The 23,818-nt window shown below is 37.7% G+C and overlaps 1 protein-coding gene across 2 annotated transcripts in view; it reads left to right on the top strand.

Moving 5' to 3' along the window:
• The window catches only part of Rnf17 (ring finger protein 17), a 135,553-nt gene that overhangs the window by 62,468 nt on the left and 49,267 nt on the right, over positions 1–23,818 (top strand). For both annotated transcript variants that reach the window (XM_052191357.1, XM_052191356.1), the window contains exons 11-19: positions 2,370–2,528; positions 3,988–4,177; positions 5,281–5,449; positions 8,315–8,505; positions 10,367–10,508; positions 14,170–14,323; positions 19,082–19,197; positions 21,005–21,122; positions 22,779–22,896. In XM_052191357.1, the coding sequence (XP_052047317.1) occupies positions 2,370–2,528; positions 3,988–4,177; positions 5,281–5,449; positions 8,315–8,505; positions 10,367–10,508; positions 14,170–14,323; positions 19,082–19,197; positions 21,005–21,122; positions 22,779–22,896 (1,357 nt within the window). The remainder of the gene's footprint in view (positions 1–2,369; positions 2,529–3,987; positions 4,178–5,280; positions 5,450–8,314; positions 8,506–10,366; positions 10,509–14,169; positions 14,324–19,081; positions 19,198–21,004; positions 21,123–22,778; positions 22,897–23,818) is intronic.

The raw sequence follows: 23,818 nt of genomic DNA, 5'->3' as shown, positions 1-23,818 counted from the left end.
GACTGATTTCCAGAGTGGTTGTACCAATTTGCAACCCCACCAGCAGTGGAGGAGTGTTCCTTTTTCTCCACACCCTCTCCAACACCTGCTGTCTCCTGAATTTTTAATCTTAGCCATTCTGACTGGTGTAAGGTGAAATCTCAGGGTTGTTTTGATTTGCATTTCCCTAATGACTAATGAAGTTGAGCATTTTTTAAGTTGCTTGGCGGAGAAGCATCTTAAAAAATGTTCAACTTCATTAGTCATTAGGGAAATGCAAATCAAAACAACCCTGACATTCACCTCTTAATGTACGTAGGATATTCTATAACATGCTCATTGCAAATAGTAATACATATACTACAATAAGAATTATATGCTCAAGTATCTCTGTACTATGTTGTCTTGCATTCATTTGAAGATATTACCCAGGAGTGGTGTAGCTGTACATGTGTTAGTTTTATATACTATAGCCAATTTAACAAACATCCTTCCAAGCCATGTACACAGAAAGTCTTTTCATACTCAAGTGTTTCAGGTTTTGTTTTCCTCTTAGTACTGTAAAGTTTTAGTTGTAGAGATCTTTTTACTTCTTGATCAACTTTATTCCTTGTTAATATTAAAGCTATTGTGAATAAAATTTTCTGATTTCTTTATAAGCAAGTTCATTACTGGTATATAGAATGGCTGCTGATTTTTATGGATTTTTATATTCTGGGTTTTTAATTGAAGGTGTTTATTAAGTCTAAATGTTTTCTGGTGGAGATTTTAGTCTTTTAAGTATATTTATGTTATCTGCAACTATGGATAATTTGACTTTTTTCCTTCTTTATATCTTTTTGTCTCTTAGTGGCATAGCTAAGACTTTAAGAATTATATTTGTGAATAAGAGAATAAAATCATGTACCTAATTTTTAAAAAATGCTTTTAGTTTTTTCCCATTTCAAATAATGTTGACTGTATATGACCTTTATTATGTTGAAATATGTTCTTCCTATTTCTAGCCCTTTGAGGGGCTTTTATCGTAAAGTGATATTGGACTTTCTCAAAGGCCTTTCCTTTGTCTGTTGAATGATCATGTAATTTCTGTCCTTAAGTCCATTTATGTGTTGTATTAAATTTACCAACACGCTTATATTGAATCAACCTTTAATTTCAGGAGTGAAGCCAGTTTGCTTATGCTATATTATTTTCTTATTGATATAGCTTGAATAGCTGTACGAATTTAATTTTTATTCCTTTGACTCTTGGTCTGTGGATATCTTTTTCAGTGAGATGATTTGCTTTGGAGACAACAGAATAGCAGATGTTTTGTAATCGAGGCAACTTGTTTGTCTTTTAAATGGTGACTTGGGGCTTGTCTTGATTACTTCCTTCAACAAGACCACACCTTTTAATTCTTCCTGAAAAGTTCCATCAACTGGGGACCAAGCATTCAATCAAGATTATGGTGTCTGTTATAAGACACCATGGCCAATGCCACTTCTAGAAGAGTTTATTTGGGGCTTACAGTTTCAAGCATTAGAATTCATTACCATCATGGCAGGAAGCATGGCATCAAGCAGGCATGGCACTGGAGCAGTAGCTGGTAACTGTGAGACCGAGAGCATGATAGGAATGGCGTGGACCTTTGAAACCGCTGAACCCACCCTTCTGACACAACTCCTTCAACAAAGCCACACATAATTCTTCCCAAATAGTTCACCAACTTGGGACCAAGCATTCAAATGGATAAGAAAGCATATGGGAGCATTCTCATTCAAACCACAAGTCTATTTGCACTTAAGGCAATTTTTTGAGGAAGATGTACTGCTGTTCATGGTTTGGGTTGTTTTTCTGGTTCTTCAGATTACTGCTTATTTTTTTCCTTTCTCTTATTAGAATTGCTGCTTTACTGTGTTGGACATAATGGATCTCTTTCTAGATTTCCTGTGTTATAACATGTTCTATGACTTTAAAACCTCACGCGAACTTGAATTCCACATATAGGAAATGTTTCTCAAGTTAGACAAAGTATTTTCAGTTCTTGTTGCTAAAGAGTTCGTAAAGGAGGCAGTGTAGTTCAGTGGTAGAACATTTGCCTAAGGTGCATGTCTGCAAAGCTTTTATCCTTGGCAACCTCATATAAAGGTGATCCATTTGTTTTGTTGGTCTTTACAATTTAGCTCTTTCCTGAAGCCTAGCTATTTTAGAAACTCATTGTGACAAGACTGGTTTGCTCTTGTTTCCAGGTTTTTGGGGATTTTTGGTTTTTTGGTTTTTTGTTTTGTTTGTTTTGTTTTTTGTTTTTTGTTTTTTGTTTTTTTTTAGAAACTATAATTGCTTACTTTTTATGATTCTTTCCTATGTCATGATTTAATAATGTGATTTAAATATGAAATCTTGCCCAGGTTGTCCAGAGCTAGTTTTTGTAAGTCACGTAATACATCCTTGCCACTTCTATGTGCGGAAATATTCACAAATAAAAGATGCAACAATATTGGAGAAGAAGATGAAGCAAGTTTGCAGTAAGAGCTTACACCTTGATCCTTCAGATATTTTGGAACTAGGTAAAGATTACTCTAGATTACACTATAAAGTTTGTTTAAATAGTGTAATATTTGGCATTGGCCAACCTGTATAGACTTGCTAAAAGTTTTTTTTTCATTTTATAATATTCATATGAAAGTTTTGAAATGATTTAACATAAATTATTTAGGTTAGCTAACTATTAGATCGATGTTAATACATGTTTGGAGTGTAGTAACAGCTCCATTATAGAGTAAATTGCTTTTCAAATAACAAAGCCCATAATAACCTCTTCAGATATGAAGTGTTGTTAGGAGGACAGGTTCTAGCATAGTGCATTTCCCCAGCTCACTGTGGTTTGAACTAGACTTGCAGCCTCTCTTTGTTCTGTTGGGATAGACAAGCAGTTAACCCTTCCCTGCCTGTCATCCAGACCATACCAATGTTCTGTAACAAGACAGGTTTTACAAGAGAGTTCTAAGAGAACTTCCAAAAGAACAAGACTCTCTTAAACTCCTTAACAATTATCAGAAAGCCAGAAAAATTATCATCAGAAAAAAAATACAGTAAAGAAATTGTCACAAGGCCTTGGTACTGGAAGTTTGTTTTGCTTAGTATGCTGAAATGACACATTTGACACACCATTTTTTGAGCCCCACATCTCACATTTCCTACAGCAAAAGAACCAGCTCCATGTCAGGTGTGGTGGCACTCACCTTTAATCCCAGCACTGGGGAGGCAGAGCCAGGCAGATCTCTGTGAGAGTTGGGGGCCAGCCTGGTCTACATAGTTCCAGGATAGCCAGAACTACATAGTAAGAACTTGTCTCAAAACACAAACAACAAAAAACAAATCCATAGATTTATTGTGGAAAACAAATGGAGTTGAACACAAAAGGCTAAGAACATGAGCAGCTCATAAGATACAGTCACATTCGGGCTTTCTTAATTTTTTTTCATGGGCATTAATTTGAACTAAATCCTTAGTTTATCCCCCCTTCCCTGAATTATACTGCATTAATGAGTGTTAAGTAATTTTGGAGTTTTTACATAATACTATTCATTTTATCTTAATTCTAACATTTACCAAGAGAAAGTACGTGTATCATATAAGTTAATATATTCATAGAGTGTGTGTGTGTGTGTGTGTGTGTGTGTTAATAGTGAGCTAGTGATCTGTGAAAGACCTTCCCTTAGCTTTTGATGGCAAGACAATCTCATTTTAACTGTGCTAATGTAGTGTGTGAAACAAAGCTCCTCAATGAGTAACAGCTTATACTTTATATGTCTTTAACCTCTCAGTTAGCTTGTAAGTTTCTGAAGTAAAGAAACTGCCACAATATATTGCCTTTTATTTTTATAGTACTTAACAGTACTGTATACAATACTGTATACCGAAATACAATTTCTTAGTTGGAAAACTAAGATACATATTTTAAGCTAGAGCTTTACTTAGTTCTTTATTCATAAATGCTAATGATTTGTCTCTCCCATTATATAGGTGCAAGAATATTTGTCAACAGTATTAAGAATAGAATGTGGTGTCGAGGAATTATCACTGAAATAATTCCAACAAAAACTAAAAATATTAGAAAACCATGTAGTCCAACCAAATTCTCAGTCTGTGAAATTTCACTGATCCAGATATTCATGATAGACTTTGGAAATTCTGACGTCCTGATTGTCTCAGGGTATGAATCTTTGATTACTCTGTGTTCTTGGCCTGCTTAGAAACAGTCATGGGAAAGCGGATTAAAGGAAGGAAGGAACAAAGGAAGGAATAGTTAAAGAGCTGTCATCCTTAACTTCTAAGACTCTAGTGTATATTTTCCTTACAAATTAAGTTATTTGTGTTGTCCTTTATCAGTATTATTAGAGGAGGAACTTGGAAAAGAGCTTTTCTATGTGCTCCAGATGTACATCTTATGTTGTTTCAGAGCAGAGGCCAATGCAGCTGTTGTTTTTTAAATAAAGTACTAATACTTAGCTACAAGTGATTGGGTAAATTTTTTAATCTTGCTGCTATAAATTCATTAAAGGATGTTTAAGTGTCATGCTGTCTCACTCACTCTATGTATCCAAAACTCTGTTTCTAGGTCTTAGAAAAAGAAACTGAAATGATTCTGTAGTGAGAGCCACTACTGTCTGTAGCATGGTTACTTTAGTTAATGGTCACAGCTTTATAAGTATGAGTATATTCGTTATCATTCTTACATTTAAATTGAATAAGTTTGTGAAAGTTCAAATAAAGATGCCAAGATTTAATTCTATGTAGTAAGACTGTGTCTGTTGGTCAGTGGTAGAGCACACTTTTAATTCCAGCACTTGGGAGGCAGAGGCAGGAGAATTTCTGAGTTGGAGGCCATCCTGGTCTATAGAGTGAGTTCCAGGACAGCCAGGCTACACAGAGAAACCCTGTCTTTTAAAAAAAAAAAGCATTTAATAATTAATAAAATTACTAATAAAAAGTATTAATTTGAATCTACATTTCTACAAGATTTAACTTCAGGTAGTTATCCTTAGACATATACATCTTATAAAGAATAAAAGGAATTCAAAGATTAAAATGTTATTTTTTTATTTATCTTTCCTGAGATAAGGTCTTTCTATGCAGCCCTGGCTGGCCTGGAACTCACTATTACACCCAGTTGGCCTCAGATGAGCACAGATCCATCTGCCCCTGCCCCTGCCCCTGCCCCGCCCCTTTCTCTGCCTCTGCCTCCTATGCTCTGAGATTAAAGGCATGCATGACCACACCCAGTAAAACATTACTCTTAATATTTCTTTTTCCTAGAGTTGGTGACACGCATGTGGGACCAGAGCATGTTGGTGAGCAGCCTATTACACTAAGTGACTTCTGTCTGCTTCTAAGGAAGTCTGAACCATATAGTGAAGAACTGTTGAAAGACATCCCACATTTAGCACACCTGTGCTCCTTGAAAGACATCGTTCCGTACAATTCAGTAAGTGAGACAGGAAGTGATTCTCCCTCAAAGGCTGTTGGAGTTTTAGTTGTGTTGCCAGGGAAGTTGCTGAGTTGGTCTGAAAGAACCAGTTAATCTTGACAGATACATTCTGGTTACGAACTATTAGTGCTATACGCTTCAGCTTCCATAACTGAAAATACTTGTGATGAAAACTTGAGCTCAATAAAGTTCTCATGAACATAATAAAATATTCAAGTAAATACTACAATTTAGAGTCAATTTTGTAGAAATCAGTTAGAAAATGAGATGGTGCCTGTTTCTATACACCCCCCTTCTCTGTATTTTATTCAAAAAGTCCTAAGGACAAGAATTGTATCTTAAAGTGTATGTGAGGCTGCTGAGCCTGGGAGGTCTATGAAAACAGGAGTTTGCACCTTTGTTCACCACTATTCGCAACACTTAGCAACTCCTGCCACAGAGTAGATAGTCAGCAGGTGGTAGCAGAATAAATGAATGAATTCTCTTTTTTTAAGTGAAATGAAGCTGGAAGATGACTCAGTTGTTAAAAGCACTTGCAGAAGACCAGATTCAGTTTCTAGGAACACATTAGAGAGGTATTTTGTTTTTTTGAGATAGAATTTCCTGTGGTTTACACTGACCTCAAACTCCCTGTGTAGCCAGGATGGCTTCCTGCCTCTACCTTCTGAAACTAGGATTATAAAGTTTGTCCTAGTTGGTCTCTGTTGCTGTAGTAAAACACTGGCCAAAAGGGTTTCTTTGGCTTGTACTTGCCCTCACAATTTGTCATTGAGGGAATTCAGTGCAGGAACTGCAAACAGGACCTGAATGTAGGACTGCTTGCTATTCCAAGCAGCATTACCTCTGACTAGAGAACTCACTCAAGCCAAGGAAGTGCATGGAAACAGGAACCATGGAAGGTGCCATGCTGTGTGCTGGCTGGTTCGCTCATAGGCTCCTGATTAGCTGACTCTCTGAAGCGGCCCAAGGCCACCTGCCTGGCAGTAGTGCTGACCACAGTAGGGTGGGTCCTCCTACATTAATTAAAAATCAAGACAAATTTAATACACATGCTCTCAGACCAACCTGATTGATTGGTCCAACCAAAACTGAAGTTTCTCCTCCCTTAAGACTAAGATGTGTCAAATTGATCACACTAATCAGGATGGGTAAATGAGCACACCTAGTTAATGTGGTCCTGGGATTATATTAGGCAAGTACACTGCCAGCTGACCTACATCCCCAGCACCAAATTTTATTTCTTTGGTGTTCATTATTTAGTCTCTATTACACTGTTGTCTTAAAGTATACATTGAGAATTGCCTTTTGAAGTTCTGTAATTTAAGTGGAAAAATTCATATGCAACATACTTTTAGGTCATTATAGTTTTCATTAATACTCTTTTTTTTAGCCACGTGTGGTAATGCACACCTTTAATCCTGCACTTGGGAGGCAGAGACAAGTAGATCACTGTGAGTGTGAGGCCAGCTGGTCTACAAACCGAGGTCCAGGACAGCCAACACTGTTACACCGAGAAAACCTGTCTTGAAAAACACACACACACACACACATACATATATATGTGTATATATATATGTATGTGTGTGTGTGTGTAATATTATGTATATATATTATATATATACATAATACTATATATATATGTAATATTATGTTTACATATATGTAAACATAAGTGTATATACTAATTTTCAGATGTACTTTTTTATATTATGTGAATGAATGTTTTGCCTTCGTGGCTGTAAGTATGTACCTGATGCCTATGAAGGTGCCAGAGTCCCCTGGAACTAGAGTTACTGACAGTTATGACCCACCATATGGGTGCTGAGAATCTTTTTTTTCCTTTAGTTTTTTTATTAGATATATTCTTTATTTACATTTCAAATGTTGTCCTCTTTCCTGGTTCACCCATCCCCCCTCCCCCTGCTCACCAATCCACCCACTTCCATTTCCCTGTCTGGCATTCCCCTATACTGGGGCATCTCAGAACCAAGGGCTCTCCTCCCTTTGATGTCCAACAGGGCCATCCTCTGCTACATGTGTCTGGAGTCATGGGTAGTAACTCATGTGTACTCTTTGGCTGATGGTTTTGTCCCTGGGAGCTCTAGGGGTACTGGGTGGTTCAAATTGTTCCTCTGTAGCACTGCAAACCCCTTCAGCTCCTTGGGTCCTTTCTCTAGCTCCTCCATTGGGGACCTGGCGCTCAGCTCAAGGTTGGCTCAGAGTGTCCCTCTCTGTATTTGTTATGCACTGTCAGAGCCTCCCAGGTGACAGCTTTATCAGGCTCCTGTCAGCAAGCACTTATTGGCATCCACAATAGTGTCTGCATTTTGTAACTGTATATGGGATGGATCACTAGATGGGGCAGTCTCTGGATGGTCTTTCCCTCAGTCTCTGCTCCACACTTTGTCTCTGTATCTCTTGTGGGTATTTTGTTCCCCTTTCTAAGAAGGACCAGAGTATCCATACTTTGTTCTTCCTTCTTGAGCTTCATTTGGTCTGTGGTATCTTGGGTATTTCAAGCATATTATAAGAACAGCAAATGCTCCATCCAAACCACTGAGCCATTTCTCCAGCCCTCAATTTTTATACTATTTCAAAGTGACGTGTGTGTGTGCGTGTGCATGTGTGTGTGTGTGTGTGTGTGTGTGTGTGTTCAGGTTGTTTCTGTAGATAGTAGTATGTCTACCTTGTACATATATAGACTGCTATTGGTTTATGGCCTCAGCTGATTCCTAAATGCATATGGTTGACTCAGTGCCTTTACTTTAAGTTGCAGGCCAGCTGGCATATCCAACTACATCCACACTAACTTTAGAGCTAATTATAATTACTAATCACTTTGGAACTTTATTTTTCCCATAGAGTGAGGGCTGGGAAAAGGAGGCAAAAGTGGAATTTTTGAAAATGGTAAATAAGAAGGCTGTCTTAATGAAAGTTTTTGGAGAAGAAGATGATGTCCTTATTGTAGATCTGCAGAAACCACCAACAAATAAAATTAGCAGTGATATGCCTGTGTCTCTGAGAGATGCATTGGTTTTTATGGAACTAGCAAGGTAAGTAACTTGTTAAAACTTAAGTATTCAAGATTGAAGTTATACCAGCAGGAGAGATTATGAGTTAGAGTACTAGCTGTTCTTGTAGAACACAATGCCACCTTCTATTGTCCTCAGACAACATACATACATGTGGCACAGATATTTACATGCAGGCAGAATATTTAGAAATATAAAATAAAAGTAAATCTCTTTTGAAAGCTTATAGCTATAAATAAGAAAAGAGGATTTGGGGGTTCTGTTGTTGTTTGGTTTGTTTTTGAGACAGGGTTTCTCTGTATAGCCTTGGCTGTCCTGAAACTCACTCAGTAGACCAGGGTGACCTCTGAACTCAGAGATCCACCTGACCCTGCCTCCCAAATGATAAGATTAAAGGTGTGTGCCACCACTTCTTTAAAAGAAGAGTTTTAAAAAACAATGGAATCTGCCCTAGGGATGTATTTCGCTTGTTAGAGTACCTGCCTAAGGGTGCTAGGGTTCAATCCCTAGCACCATACAAACTAGGCATGGCACATTCCCATCATCCTAGTACTCAGGAGGAAAAGGCAGGAAGATTAGAAATACAAGGCTATCCTTGGCTACATAGCAGGTTCAAAGCCAGGCTTTTCTATATGAAATTCTGTCATGAATGGTGATGATGATAAAAATTACAGGCTTGTGCTAGAGAGATATCTCAGTGGTTAAGAACATGTACCATTTTTATAGAGGACCCTGGTTCAGTTCTCAGTACCCACATGGTGGCTCAAAACCATCTGTAACTGTAGTTCTAGGGGACCTCACTCTTTTCTTCTGGTATCTGAGGGCACCAGGCATGCATGTGCTGTATACACATGCATATAGACAAAACACATAAAATAAGTCTAAGAAATTATCATAAATGAGATTTAGCATGTTCTTAGTGGTTTCAAAATACTGCTATCATGTTGTCTACGTATAGTGGTTTGTGAAAATAAGATTTAGTTTGCTTTAAGAAGTTATAGTAACTTAAAATAGAAGACTGGGGAAATGGCTCAGTGGATAAAAGCACTTGTCACATACACTCAAGGGACTGAGCTCTAATACCTAGGCCCAAAATAAAATAACCTTACAGCATAAGCATGTAATCTCAGTGCTCTTAGGATGGGATGGGATGGGATGGAAGGCAGAAGCAGGAGAACCCTTAGAAGCTCACGGCCCAGCTAGCCTGACGTACACAGAAGAGGAATGGAGACCTTATATCAAGGTGGAAATCTAAGACCTATTCCTGAGATTAAACTCTAACCTCCATTCATGCACCATGAGCACCTTAACTTTCACACATATGTTGTACAACACACACTAAATAAGGTAAATTAAAAATAGAAGATATGTATAATTACTAAACATATTTGGAGTTCTGTAGTTCCAAGAATTGTAATTTAACTGTTCCTGACTTAAATGGTGTAGCCTTTGGAATGGGTTCATATCACTAATCTAAGTGATTTAAGCCATCCTTAAATCACTTAAGTAACTATGAAGACAGCAGAAGATCCTAGCTAGTCTTAGTGACTCCAGAAATTCCCACATAGGTTTCCTTTAGAAAAGTAAAGGGTAGAGCATTGAGAGTAGGAAGGCCACAGAGATTCAGCTGGTCTCACCTCTGCACCCCCACAGTCCACAGCAACCGTGGCATGCCTTTGACCAATTTCATCTCCGAAGTGCTCTGATAGAATTCTGAGGGTGTGTTACAAGGCTCCTATTAATCATAGCTAAATAAGTGGAAACCATCCCAAGTTGTAAGCAGAGAAACATTGTAAAAGGCATACTTTTGGTAAATAAGTCAGTGTTTATACAAGCCCAAAACCTTTGTAAGAATGGGTTTGCTTATTATGCTTTTAATTAGGTTTAGGTCACAATCACCAAGAAGTCACAGTGAAAAAAATACAACTTTATGCTATCATCCACCCATTTTGCCTGAAGAGATGACAGAAGTTTCAGTCATGGTTTGCCATATAAATAGTCCTACTGATTTTTATCTTCAGCTGGTAAGTATATACTTTTTTTAAAAAAATATTTTTAAATAGAAATGTTCAAGAGAATGAATAAAAATTAAGTCTTCTGTTCATTTAAATTTCTTAGAAGCTGCAACTATAAACAGGAAGTTCACAGGACTTGTGGCAAAATAAAAATCTTTCTCCTACAAGTTAGTAAAAAAATGGTAGAGAAGGATAAAAAAGGTACTTCTGTCTGAGTGCTTCTCTAGACAGAGATTAGGAAAGCTAATTCCAAACCAGGCGATGGTGGCACACGCCTTTAATCCCAGCACTTGGGAGGCAGAAGCAGGCGGATTTCTGAGTTCAAGGCCAGCCTGGTCTACAGAGTGAGTTCCAGGACAGCCAGAGCTACACAGAGAAACCCTGTCTCGAAAAACAAAAAACAAAATAAAAAAAAAAAAGGAATCTAATTCCAACCTTGAATATCTAAGAAGTAGAGTAAAGCCTTCTTAGATTGAGCTTGGGATGTGTGATTGATAAATTAGTAATGACATCTAATAAAACAGCAGGCTTGTCAATGGCCTCTCGTTGTTTTATATGAATTAACTCATATGTAAACCATAGTCTTTCTGTGAAGTCATCACTAATATCACAGAAATACAGTGGTTGGGCTGAAGAATGACTCAGTATTTAAGAGTACTAGTTGTTTTACTAGGGGACCCACATGTTGGCTCGCTGCTGTCTGTAATTTCATTTACACAGGATCTAATGCCCTCTTCTGGCCATGGAATTAAACATTTAAGTGGTACACAAGCATGCATGCAGGCACAACACTTTCTGTACACATAAATGCTGTGATAAAGATGCTATTGCCCTATCAGATACGGAGTCTGATCACATGGACAAAGCATGTTTTTGATAGCCACAGGACTCTGAATGCATACATTCAGGCTTGAACTGGGCCATGTTGCCTCCGAGCCTGTCATCTCCAGTGTAGCACCACTCTTTCTGGTTGCCTGCATGATTAACAGAAGCTCCTAGTTAGGACATGCGTTTCTTTTTCTTCCAATGTTTGTTTTGGTTGATAAGCATAATGCTAATTCAATATTTTAACATTTTTAACAATTGTTGAGAATTTGATCATTTATATTATCTCCACTCCTCTCCCTACCCACTCCCACTCATCCCATGGTCTCCCTCATCCTTTGAAATTCATGACCTCTTCTTCTTTAATTTTTGTTACACAAAAAAATGTAGCCTGCCAAATCCACTTGGTGTTGTTGTATGTGTATGCGATTTATGAGTGCAGCTTGCCCTCATATAAGAGAAGACACCATGTCATAGCCAAAGTCCTAGTCTCCTGGCTTACTGTCATTCTGCCCCTGTTCCTCTCTTCCACAATATCCCCTGCACATCAGGTATAGGGACTGTGTCATAGGTATATTACCAATTGAAAGCTTGTTTGAAAAAATCACAGGAAGACATAATAGTTTGTTATTTTATATGTACAAGGGTATATAAAGTTTGAATGAATTTACTCCACTTGAATTGAAAATACTCCCTTAAAAGCCTTAAACTGTCTTAACAAAAACCCTAGTACTATGCATAAGACACCTCCTTGGGGTTGTTGGTCAGGACTATAGTAAGACCCTGTCTCAAAAAAAAGGGAGGGATTTGAGAATTTTCTATATTCTTAAATAAAATGGGTTTTATTTATTAAACTTTAGGCTATATTTGATATGGTCTAAAAGTATTGTTTCTGAAATTCCTCTATTTCCCTCTCCCCTAATCAAGGATATTTGATTAGTTCTCCAAATGCCAGTTATTAATGTTAAGAAAGTTTGGTTCTTTGAGGCAAGAGCTTGCTATTTGTCCTTGGCTGTCCTATAACTCAGTATATAGACCAGACTAGCCTCAAACCCCTAGAGATCTGCCTTCCTCTGCTTTCTGAGTTCTGGGATTACAGGTTTGTACCAACCCTATTGCATTTTAACTTGAGAGAGAATTACCAATTTATTTTAATACTGCTAGGTAAATGATAAGGACATCCGTGACATCAAAGCAATCAGACTAATTAGTGAGCACAAGAAAAGATATTACTGTTTGATGAGAGACATCAGAATCATGGTCACAGTTACACATTAATTTTAGCATTCTAATAGTGAGTTGTAAGTATTGTATCTTCCAGTGTGTTAGAGTATGTGTGAATCATACAAAATCACCAGTAAAGGGTAAGCAAAAAGAGGGTTGGCTGATATCTATCAAACCTGAGGATGCCGTAGTTACTTTGCGGGAAGGACAGCAAGTATACGATACTCAAAGGAAGAATAAATAATAATATAAGAGTGTTGGCAAGATAGCTCGTTAGGTAAAGAAACTTGCTAACAAGCTCAACAACCTGATCCAGGAAGCCATGTGATAAAAGGAGAGAATTGACTTCTGCAAGTTGTCCAGCCTCCACAGAGATGGTATCAGGATGTAACCACATGAACCCAGAAGGAAAATTCTGGGAAAAAGAGGCTTTGATGGTCATTTTTAATCGTGCAGATGTGGAGATCAGAAGACAACTTGCCAGAATTGGTGCTCCCCTCCCCCCACACCACCACCATGTGGGTCCCAGAAAATTCCCGAGTTGACAGCAAGGTTGTCAGGCTAGTCAGCAAGCACTTTTGCCTACCAAGCCATCTCAGTGGTCCAGAAGAGGCTGTTTTTTTAAGATTCATTTTTATTATTTTAATTTTATGTATGTGGAGTATGCTTGTAAGTACAAGTGATGGGGGAGACCAGAGACTACGGATCGCCCTGGGTCTGGACATTCAGGGGATTGTGAGCCACCTGACCTGATTGCTGACACAGAACTTGGGGCCTCTTCTAGAGCAACATGCACTCTACCACTGAGCCATATGTGCATTAAAAAACTGACATTAAAAAACTGAAATAAAACACCCCAACCCTGAAAAATTTATTTTGAAAAGAGGGCTGTGCTAGTTTATAGAGTTTGCTTATGAATTCTAGAGATAGCAGCTAGAAAAATAATATAATCTTGGATTGCCTAATCATTTGGATCATCTAGAGAAAACTAAATATAACTTAGAAACATTAGTAGAAACATTTACTGAAGCAAAATGAGAGTTAATGGGAAAATGGTGGTCACTAAATTGTGCATACAGAGCATTGGAGAGACTGGAGAGACTTAAGAGCACTGGCTGCTTTCCAGAGGACCTGGGTTTATGTTCCAGCACCTACATGGTGGCTCACAACCATCTGAAACACCAATTCCAGGAAAATCTAATATCCTCTTCTGGCCCCATGGGTATCATCCATGCACATGATGCACAGACATACATACATACAGGCAACATACCCAAACACATAAAATAAAAAGAAATCTTTAAATTTTATGTACAGTATGATATGACTAAGTTTTGCTAAAAACAAAAGTTTAGAGTATATGTGTATGTACAGAATCAAGATGAATATACAGTAAGTTACCTTGTTGAATGGGATTTTAGTTTTGTTTATATCTACACGTACTAATTTTGAACTAATTCTAAATGAAATGGGTTCAAAGTAAATTATAGAACACCTGATTGGTCTATATCTAATGTCAGTTTTTTAATGCGTATGAATTTCTGATCAGTACTTATAATAAATTCAACATTTGAGCTTCCATTTTTTATTAAGGTACAGTGTCATATCTCTTCTTCTTCAGATGGAGAACCTAGACTTTTTATCTCTTTTAAAAACAATTGAGGAATTCTATAAAGGTGAAGATGGAGAAAATCTGGAAATCCTTTGTCCTCTTCAGAATCAAGCCTGTGTAGCTAAATTTGAAGATGGAATTTGGTATCGTGCAAAAGTAATCGGTAGGAAAGTGCATGCTATTTCCACAGGGGATTACATCAGACCAAGCATCATCTGAACTGTTAGAAAGTAAATTATGGAGGTGTTACCTGCTTTTACCATGCTCCCTGTCATGTCTTTAGAAGGCGTGATAACTTTAGAAGGTCAATCTCTGGCTACTAGAGTTTGATTTGCCTGATTATAAATTAACCATTGGGAATCTGGAGAGAAAACCAGTGCAGAGCAGCAAAATTCATTCTTTGAACATTGGCTACCTCTACCTTCATCTGTTTCTTGCTGGGTTTTATTTACTTGTTTGTTAAGATGCAAATCTCTTAGCATCCATTCTAAATTACTATATTCCTCTTTCCTGGGGAATTGCTTTCCTATTGAATTTTCTGTATTACTGAACATTTTCTACACTCTCTTTAAGTAACTGAATTCAGTTCACCAATAATAGAATTAGAGCTAGGCATGATGGGATTACAACATTGCACCTGTAATCGCAGCACTGAGGAAGCTGAAGCAGGAGAATCATTTCAGAGTCAGCCTCAGCTACATCACAATATCAAGGCTAGTCTGAGCTATTTGAATGTATGTGTCTCAGAAACAACAAAATTACTACAAAATGAAATGACCTAAAAATTAAAATTAAAGCCAGTTATGTGGCCCTGCCTGTAGTTCCAGCTGCTAGCGAAGGTGAGACAGGAGGGCTGAAAGGCCAGGGTCTGAGTGGCTTATAAAAGCCTGTCTCAGAATGATCTGTGGTTAACAGAGATCATTGGCTGAGCATGTATCAGACCTTTGCTTCAGTGTCCAAAACCACAAAAATAATACATATAAACAAATAAGGGTTGGAGATTAGAGATTTCTGAAAGGGGATGTATTGGCAACAAACCGTGTGTGGTTGCTTCTGGCCTATGGCTGTGAAAGAACAATTACATATGAAGCCATTGGGTTTTGGAAGTTAGACACACCATAAGCAGTTTAGCCTGATATATTATGTTCTGGGTTTTGGTTTAGTTTGGTTTGGTTTTACCTCAGAAAACTCATGTCAAGACTTGGTTCTCAATGCAGCAGTATTTGAAGGTAGAGCCTAGTGGGAGATTTTGGAAATCATGAGAGCAGAGCTTTTCCTTATTTTTTTAAATTGAATATAGTCTTCATTTGCATTTCAAATGTTATTCCCTTTCTCTGTTTCCCCCCTCCCAGAAAACCCCAACCCATCCTTTCTCCCCCTGCCTCCAAGAAGATGCCCCTCCACCCAACCCATTCCCACCTACCTCCCTTGATTACCCCATGATGGGGCATCTATCCAGCCTTCATAGGACCAAGGACCTCTCCTTCCACTGATGCCCGACAAAGCATTCCTCTGCCACAAATGCGGCTGGAACCATGTATACCCTTTGTTGATAGCTTAGTCTCTGGGAGCCCTGGGGGGTCTGATTGGCTGACATCATTCTTCCCATGAGATGCAAACCCCTTCAGCTCCTACAGTCCTCCCTCCAACTCCTCCATTGAGGACCCCACACTCAGTCCAATGGTTGGCTGCTAGCATCTGCCTCTGTATCTGTAAGGCTCTGTCAGGGCCCCTCAGGAGACAGCCATATCATGATCCTTTCTGCAAGCACTTCTTAGCATCTACAATAGTGTCAAGGTTTGATGACTATAGTGTGAATCCCCAGGTAGGACAGTCTCTGGATGGCCTTTCATTCGGTCTCTGCCCCACACTTTGTCTCCATAATTTCTCCTGTGAGTATTTTGTTCCCTTTCTCAGAAAAACCAAAGCACCCACACTTTGGTCTTCCTTCTTTTTTAGCTTCATGTGGTCTGTGAATTGTATCTTGTTTATTCTGAGCTTTTGGGCTAATATCCACTTATCATTGAGTACATACCATGTGATTGGGTTACCTCACTCAGGATGACATTTTCTTGTCCCATCCATTTGCCTAAGAATTTCATGAATTCATTGTTTTTAATAGCTGAGTAGTACTCCATTATGTAAATGTACCACATTTTCTGTATCCATTCCTCTGTTGAAGGACATCTGGATTCTTTCCAGCTTCTGGCTATTATAAATGAGGCTGCTATGAACATAGTGGAGCATGTGTCCATGCATGTTGGAGCATCTTCCGGGTATATGCCCAGGAGTAGTATGTCCTCAGGTAGTACTATGTCAGATTTTCTGAGGAACTGCCAAACTGACTTCCAGAGTGGTTGTACCAGCTTGCAATCCTACCAGTAATGGAGGAGTGTTCTTCTTTCTACACATAATCGCCAGCATCTAGAGCAGAGCTTTTCTTGGAAGAGTGGACGCTTACTCTGAAGTGGGTGATTTCAAAGCAAGGCTGCCTCTCACGGCCTCTTTAGCATGTACCTACTTGCCCTTCCACTTCACTATGAGTTGAAAGTCCAAAAACCAAGTAGACATGCAGCCATGCCATGGTGTTGAACTTTCTCACTATCTCTATATGTATTTTCTACATTCTCCTTAAGTCAAAAAGTCAAATTTAATTTACAAAATAATAAAATTAGAACAGCGCATGATACTACAAAGCCTATTTTCCTAACACTTGGGAGTTGGAGCCTCTAGAACAGTGAGCTACACATACCACTGTTTGTATAGAGTACACTGTCAGTTACTCTGTTAGAGCAAGAGAAAATGGGGTAGATCCTGTTTGATTTTATTGTCTGTAGGTACGTACCTTTTTATTAAAAGGATTGAGTTTCATTTGGCACTGTTTAAAATGTTTTCCCATTAACCTAAGAACCTAACTAGCTACTACTAAAACAGAAAATTTAAAATCCTACATGAAAATTATTTAATCTTCCAAATTGAGTTTTCTATCCTCAGTCATCAATGGTTTTAATTCAGTTAGTAGTTAGTGCATTAAACTAGCTAAATCTTTTTCAGATATAATATTTTTGAATGTCTTTGTGTTGCTATAACTAAGCATCACAGACTGTTGCTTATAAGCAGTAGAAATACCGTTCACACTTCTGGAGTCTCGGAAGTCTGAGGTCAGGTATGGAATGGTGAGAGTCTGGACTCCCTGCTTCTAAGAGTTAACCTTGTTGTACTGTTCATTCAGACAAAACAGATGCCATTTCCTTAACTGGCAGGAGGATAAGAACAAGTCAGTGTTCCCTCCATTCAGCCATTTTACATGGGGACCTGGTCCCATTCACTAGAGCAGAGACTTAGGGCACAGCCACCTCTCTAGTTGCGTTGAGATTGAGCTTCAATGTGAATTTGGGAGGGAACAAAATTATTTAAACATTAAAAGTAAAAATACTAGTGTAATTACGTTAATGAATGCATGTTCAATAAATGAAAAACCTTTTAGGTATTGAAATCTTTAAGGTATTGGCAACTACTTTTAAAATTAGGATTATTGGCTTCAAATCATTTATTGACCAGTGTACCTCTTTAAGGACTGACAATGGAGAAAAGTTCAGTCAGTCTTCATGGTGATTTTGAGGGTTAAAATGAAAATCTCTATCACTCAGTGGTTCGGTCTTCCTGCATCTCCCATAGTACCACTAAATGTCACACTGAAGACTTTATTTGGTAACTGGGGTTACGTTTGATATTTTAGCATCTGTTATATTTAGTCTCATTTCCTTCTCAAATACAGTTACATTTTAATTCTTGGAGTTGGAAGAGTTCTTCTTTTATTTGTAATTTTTTATAATCTTTAATGCTTCGTTCAAGGCCACAGTTACAAGCATTATATATTTATTTGTACTCTGAGAGATATTTTAGATCACTTTATACCTCTTTTGTTTTTTCTCCATGCTCATATCACTATTTTAAAGTTCATGTCTATAGATACTTGCTAAGCTGTAAAGTAGACTAAATCTAGGTTGATCTTATGCCAGTTTTTCATTTACATTATTTTCTTTTAATTTATATAATTTTCCTAAGACCTCAAAAATTTCATATGACTAAGCCTTTAGGATATTCTTAGTTTTGATATACTTTTAAACCATAGAGTCCTTCTTCCATTTTTTTTCTCCAACTAGCAGTGCTTAGTTTGTAGGATTGCTGCACATTGGCTCTCATTTCACCAGGTGGTACACTGCACTCTTCTCCTGTGTTAGAGCCCCTGTGTTCTGGATCCTGTGTGCATCACTTCAGTTGACTTCTCTGCTTTGATGCTACCATCCTACATTGTTTCCCTCGGAAAAAGGAAAGAATAAATAAGACGTAAATTTAAGACTGCCTGCCTACTGGCTCTGTTCTCATGTGTGATTGATAATTTGAGTAAAGAAAAATGCTGTTGATTAAGTTTCATACTCAAGCTTTCTATAGTTTAAAACCATGTCTCAATCAGAGTCTTGAAGAAGAATAAAAATCATAGTGCTGGAACAGTTGAGAATTCTAACTTAGAGATGCACATGGGAGACTGAGTGATTCCCCACATTCTTGCCTGCACCTATGACAACAGGCACCATCTCAGCTCTGAGGGATTTTACTACTGTGGGACTAACCAGTGCTGGGTCAACTGCTTCTACTTTTCCAAACAGTCATGATTGGTTGCTTCCTGTGTTGTTCATGCTGTGGTACTGCATCAGTCTTTCAGTTTTGAAATGATAGAACAAATTTCATAGTCCTGTATTATTAAGAAGTATAAAGTCTCTACCATCCATTGGGAGTGATTTCATAAAAGTCAGTTTATTTTTATTCAAGTTTCTGCATAATTGAACTTCTCAAGGGAAGACCAGACTAACAGAGAGGCATGTTTCATTGGTGACATTTGATTTCATAACTTTTTAAGGATTGCCTGGACATCGGGAAGTAGAAGTTAAATATGTGGACTTTGGTAATACTGCAAAAATAACACTTAAAGATATGCGGAAAATAAAGGATGAGTTTTTGGAACCCCCAGAGAAGGTAATTTACCTGTTATAAACACACAACTAGGATATTAACCCAATATGAAATCATTTTCTACATAGAAATGTCATGTTAATGACTATTTTACTCTTTAAGCAGTGCCTGATACAAGGACTATAGACAAAGTTTGCTACTTTGAAGTTAAAGTACTCTTTAAGAAACAGTGTATGGGCCTAGAAGGTAGAACACTTGCCTAGTATGTCCAAGGCCCTGGGTTCAATCCCAAGGTCTGTAGTAATAATAAAAGGCATATGTTGCCAAATGAACATAAACATTTAATAAAAGTGTGCTTTGGTCGTAAGTCCTTACTAGTTTGGAGCTTTTCATTCAGTATGAGCTCATGTCACATGTTAAAAGTTTCAGTTTTGTGACATATTTTATAAAGCTTATCTCAGAATTGTTTAATTTCTGTGTAAATAACCAAAGGTCTATAATAGAGAGAAATGTGGGAGAATATGTAAAATACTTAACCATAATGATCTCAGTGCAGTAGGATCAGAAGGAGGCTTATTAACTTATCTTCTCTTGTTATTTAAATTTTTACTAAAATGTCTTTTTAACGGATTTTTGTCACTTCAGTCTCTTTAAAATGCACATATACAGACATGTCACAGTACTCATGTAGTCAAAGGGACAACTTGTGGAAATTAGTTCTCTTCTTCCATCATATGGGCCTTGGTGATGGGGCTCAGGTTGTCTAACTTGGAAGCATTTACCTTTACCTGTGTAGCCATCTTGCCAGTCATAAAAAGAAACTAAAAAATGCAGATGAGCAAAATACTCAGTGTGGCTGGAGATATGACTCCATTGCTCAGAGGAGTGCTGCTCTACCAAGGACCCAGGTTTGTTTGCTGGCACCCACATGGCAGCTCCCAGCCATTTGTAACTCCAGGGCAGAGAATCTGATGGCCCACTTTGGTCTCTGTGGGCACCAGGAGTTCGGGAATGCATGTGATGCACAACATGCAGAGAAATACTCATATGCATTGCAAAAGTAAATATTTTACAACATATTCATTGTTTTAACCAAGCATGGTAACACATACCTTTAATCTCAGCATCCAGGAGGCAAGGCAGACAGAGATCTCTGTGAGTTCAAGACCAGCCTGATCTCTATCCCAAGTTTTGTATCAGCCAAGTTACATGGATGACCCTGTCTCAAAAACCAAAACAAAAATATTCAGTGCTTTTGAATTATGTTCTTGTAGAATATATCATTCAGTGTTTTGTTTTGTTTTGTTTTGAAACGTACTCTAGCTCTGGCTGGCCTGGAACTTGACCATGTAGACCAAGATGACCTCAAACTCACAAGAGATTCACCTGCCTCTATTTCCCAGGTTCTGGTATTAAAGCTGTAAGCTACCAGGTTTGGCCACCTTTCACATTCTTAGCAGTTCTAGAATGAATATAAATTGTCCTGTATTTCTCTGTTTCTGCCTTTACAGTATATCATAAATGACTTTTAAATGAATGCTTATTATTCTTGTATATGAATTGCAACAATTTCAACCAAATTGTTAATTCCAATTACTTTTGTTTATTAAGCTATTTTATGGGTACTTCATATACTTGATGATTCCTAAATAGTTTGAATTAGAGAGTTTATTGATTTTGAAGGTTTTACTTGATTTGTTTGGGGGCTTTCTTTGAAGCTCTGGAGTTAGAGCCTAGGACCTCAAGCTTGCTTTTCTAGTGCAGTACTAACCAAGCTGTGTAAGCATTAGCTTTCTACACTTAAAGTAAAAGTTTAAAATAACTGCAAATTAAGCTTATATTCTTAATGATGAAACTTTGTTTGATACAGGCAATTAAATGTAAACTGGCATACATTGAACCAAGTAAAAGATCTCAGTGGTCCAAAAAGGCTAAGGAAAAATTTGAAGAAAAGACTCAAGATAAATTCGTCACATGTTCTGTTATTAGTAAGATTTCTATTTTTGTCTATTATTATTACTATCTAAATAAGATTAACATTATATAACAATGATCGTATCTTAGAGCAAATTCAATCTCCCTTGAGTAGTAACAATGAGAAATAACATTCATTGAAAATTAGGTTTGGGGGATTTTATCTCCTGTATGCCTTACAGACAAAGCACACCAGACAAAAAACATCATTAAAGACTAGTCATCCTTACAATAGTAATTGGTTTGCACCTTTAGTCTCTGCTACTTGGGAGGCTGAGAATCACTGGGGCCCAGAAATTTGAGGCCGGTCTCAACTAAGTAACCAGACCTCACTTAAAACAATGAAACCATCAAGTCACCTTCACTGTGGCCTCTTGTAAACCTAAAGTCAGAAATTAGCTTACTTGTCTGCATTTGCTGAGTCCATGGTTTAGTCTTAGACAAGTGAAGGGAGACAGAACATGGCTGGTAAATAGCTTTTGTTTGCTTGCTTGCTTACTTGTTTTTCTTTCTTTCATTTGTTCCAAGTGAATTCAGTTGTAGATTCTCTCCATATTTTGAGAAAAATTATACCAGTTTTGGAAGTGCTCAGTTCTATAACCCTCGTTGACCACTAACCTACAGTTTTCTAACAGATGTTATAAAAATCAAAGGTTGATTGCATGAGTCTAATTTGAATTGTTATGATGGTAGTCTTTTTTCTGGAAGCCTTAGTGGAAAGCCTTTATCTCCTTTATAGTAAGCACACATTCTACTTAAAGATAGTAATGTGTTGTAAACTGCTTGCCCACACTCCATTATAGGTATTCACTGTGTACATTGTATGTGCATTCCTCAACTTGAAAAATCCCAAGTCTCCAAACACATCTGGCCCTAAAGGTTGTCAGTAAGAAGATGGGAATCTTGGATAGAAACACACACACACCATATGTATATTTGTGTGCAAATTTTATCTTTTTCAAATAACACTTGCCAGAGTTGAGTTCAATGAGTATTTGTTCAGATAATTACTAAGCAAGTTCCTTGTTATATACTACTATTAAGAAATAATTTTACCCTTAATTAACTCCTAGTTTGCTATAAGTGGACACAAAAAAGCAGTTTTTTCAAAGACAATTTAATTTGTCCTAAATAAACAAAAATAACGGAAAAAATACTAGTTATTTGAGATTTTTGTTAGTTTTTAACTCTTTATTAGCCTTAAAAATGCTATAAATCATCCAAAATTGACACTGGCCTAAGTTAATTTTCACTCACTTTTGTTCTTTTATTTTCCTTAAAACAGTATATGAAAATACAACAATACTTCTTCCTTTAAAAATATATTAATTTATATTTTATGGATCCAAAACTTTAAACTGCTTTTGGTTCATTATAGAAAATATAGCACATGACAACCTAAAATAAAATGTATAGAACTCTATATGCTATCCACTTGAATAATTAATTATTGGCAGTCACTGTGGCTTCACTCCAAGTCACTGTGCTCTGACTCCTAGGGACATTATTCAGCCAGAAATTCTGACATTATTCTGACATTATTCAGCCAGAAATTTCACATATGGAAAAGTCATGAGTTGCTTCCAATTTTTAAAAAACAAATTTGCTGATATGTACAATTTGTAGCATATGTCTTTCTTTTCCCAAACTAGTCTTAATGATTTTTACAGAGATTCTGGAAAATAATGTGCTTGTGGTTGAGCTTTTTGATTCCCGCGCTTCTGGAACAAGTGCTATTAGTATTAATGACCAACTGGTGAAAGAAGGCCTAGCATCTTATGAAGCAGGGTAAGTCATTGGTAGAGCATCACTTTAGTTCATGGATAATGTTTTAATCACAAGATGAGCAAGAAATTTCCTACATCAGAGAAAAGATGGTAAGGGGGATAGTTAGAGTCATCAGTTTAATGAGGAGCAAAGCATCCTTCTTTTTACTCCTAGTTAGGACCCTGAAAATCAAAAGAAAGAAGGGTTTCTTGCCTAGAGGTAGTGTCACAAGCCTTAAATCTCAGCACTGGGGGTGGGAAGTAGACAGACTATCAGATCTCTGAGTTTGAGGCTAGTCTGTCTGGTCTACAGAGTGAGTTCTAGGACAGCCAGGGCTACAAAGAGAAACCCTGTCTCAAATAACAACACAGAGAGAAACAGAGACAGAGAGACAAAGAGACAGAAACAGACAGTTCTTGAGATCAAGATTACATCTGAGAAAAAGAAGATTAACATCTTACTTCCATGCAGAATCTTCTTACGCTTCTTGGGCCTCTTTAGGAAAATCAGGACTAGAACAGCACTAAAGATAGTGGTAGAGTCTGTACTCCCAACTTCAGAAATTTGTATTTTCCTAAATTTGAAGGTTTACTTTAGCCAGGCTGAAGCATTATTGTCCCAAGCAAGGAGTAGCCAGTGGCCAAGGTGATCTCAGAAGCAGTGGAGACTTGTGAAGAGAGGGTAGTCCTTACAGGGTAGTGTAGGGTTCCATAGCTGCCTGCAGCTATTACGAAGTGGGTTTCTGGAACAGAAGCTGAGGAATAAATAGGGAAGAGGGGCGAAAAGAAGTACGGCTAAGACAATATTCACTGATCAAAGCCCGAAACTTTAATGGCGCCAGACCTTTTAACAGTTTGGGCAAACCCTTCCCCCCAGACTCCAGGCTGAGTTCCGGTGGAAGTTGTCTAGCTTCTCTTGGAGGTCCTCGTCTTGACTGCTCCGG

The sequence above is a fragment of the Apodemus sylvaticus genome, chromosome 8 (genome assembly GCF_947179515.1).
Source record: "Apodemus sylvaticus chromosome 8, mApoSyl1.1, whole genome shotgun sequence".
Lineage (NCBI taxonomy): Eukaryota > Metazoa > Chordata > Mammalia > Rodentia > Muridae > Apodemus > Apodemus sylvaticus.
The sequence above is the reverse complement of the archived record's forward strand: the minus strand, read 5'-3'. Positions and strand labels throughout refer to the sequence as shown.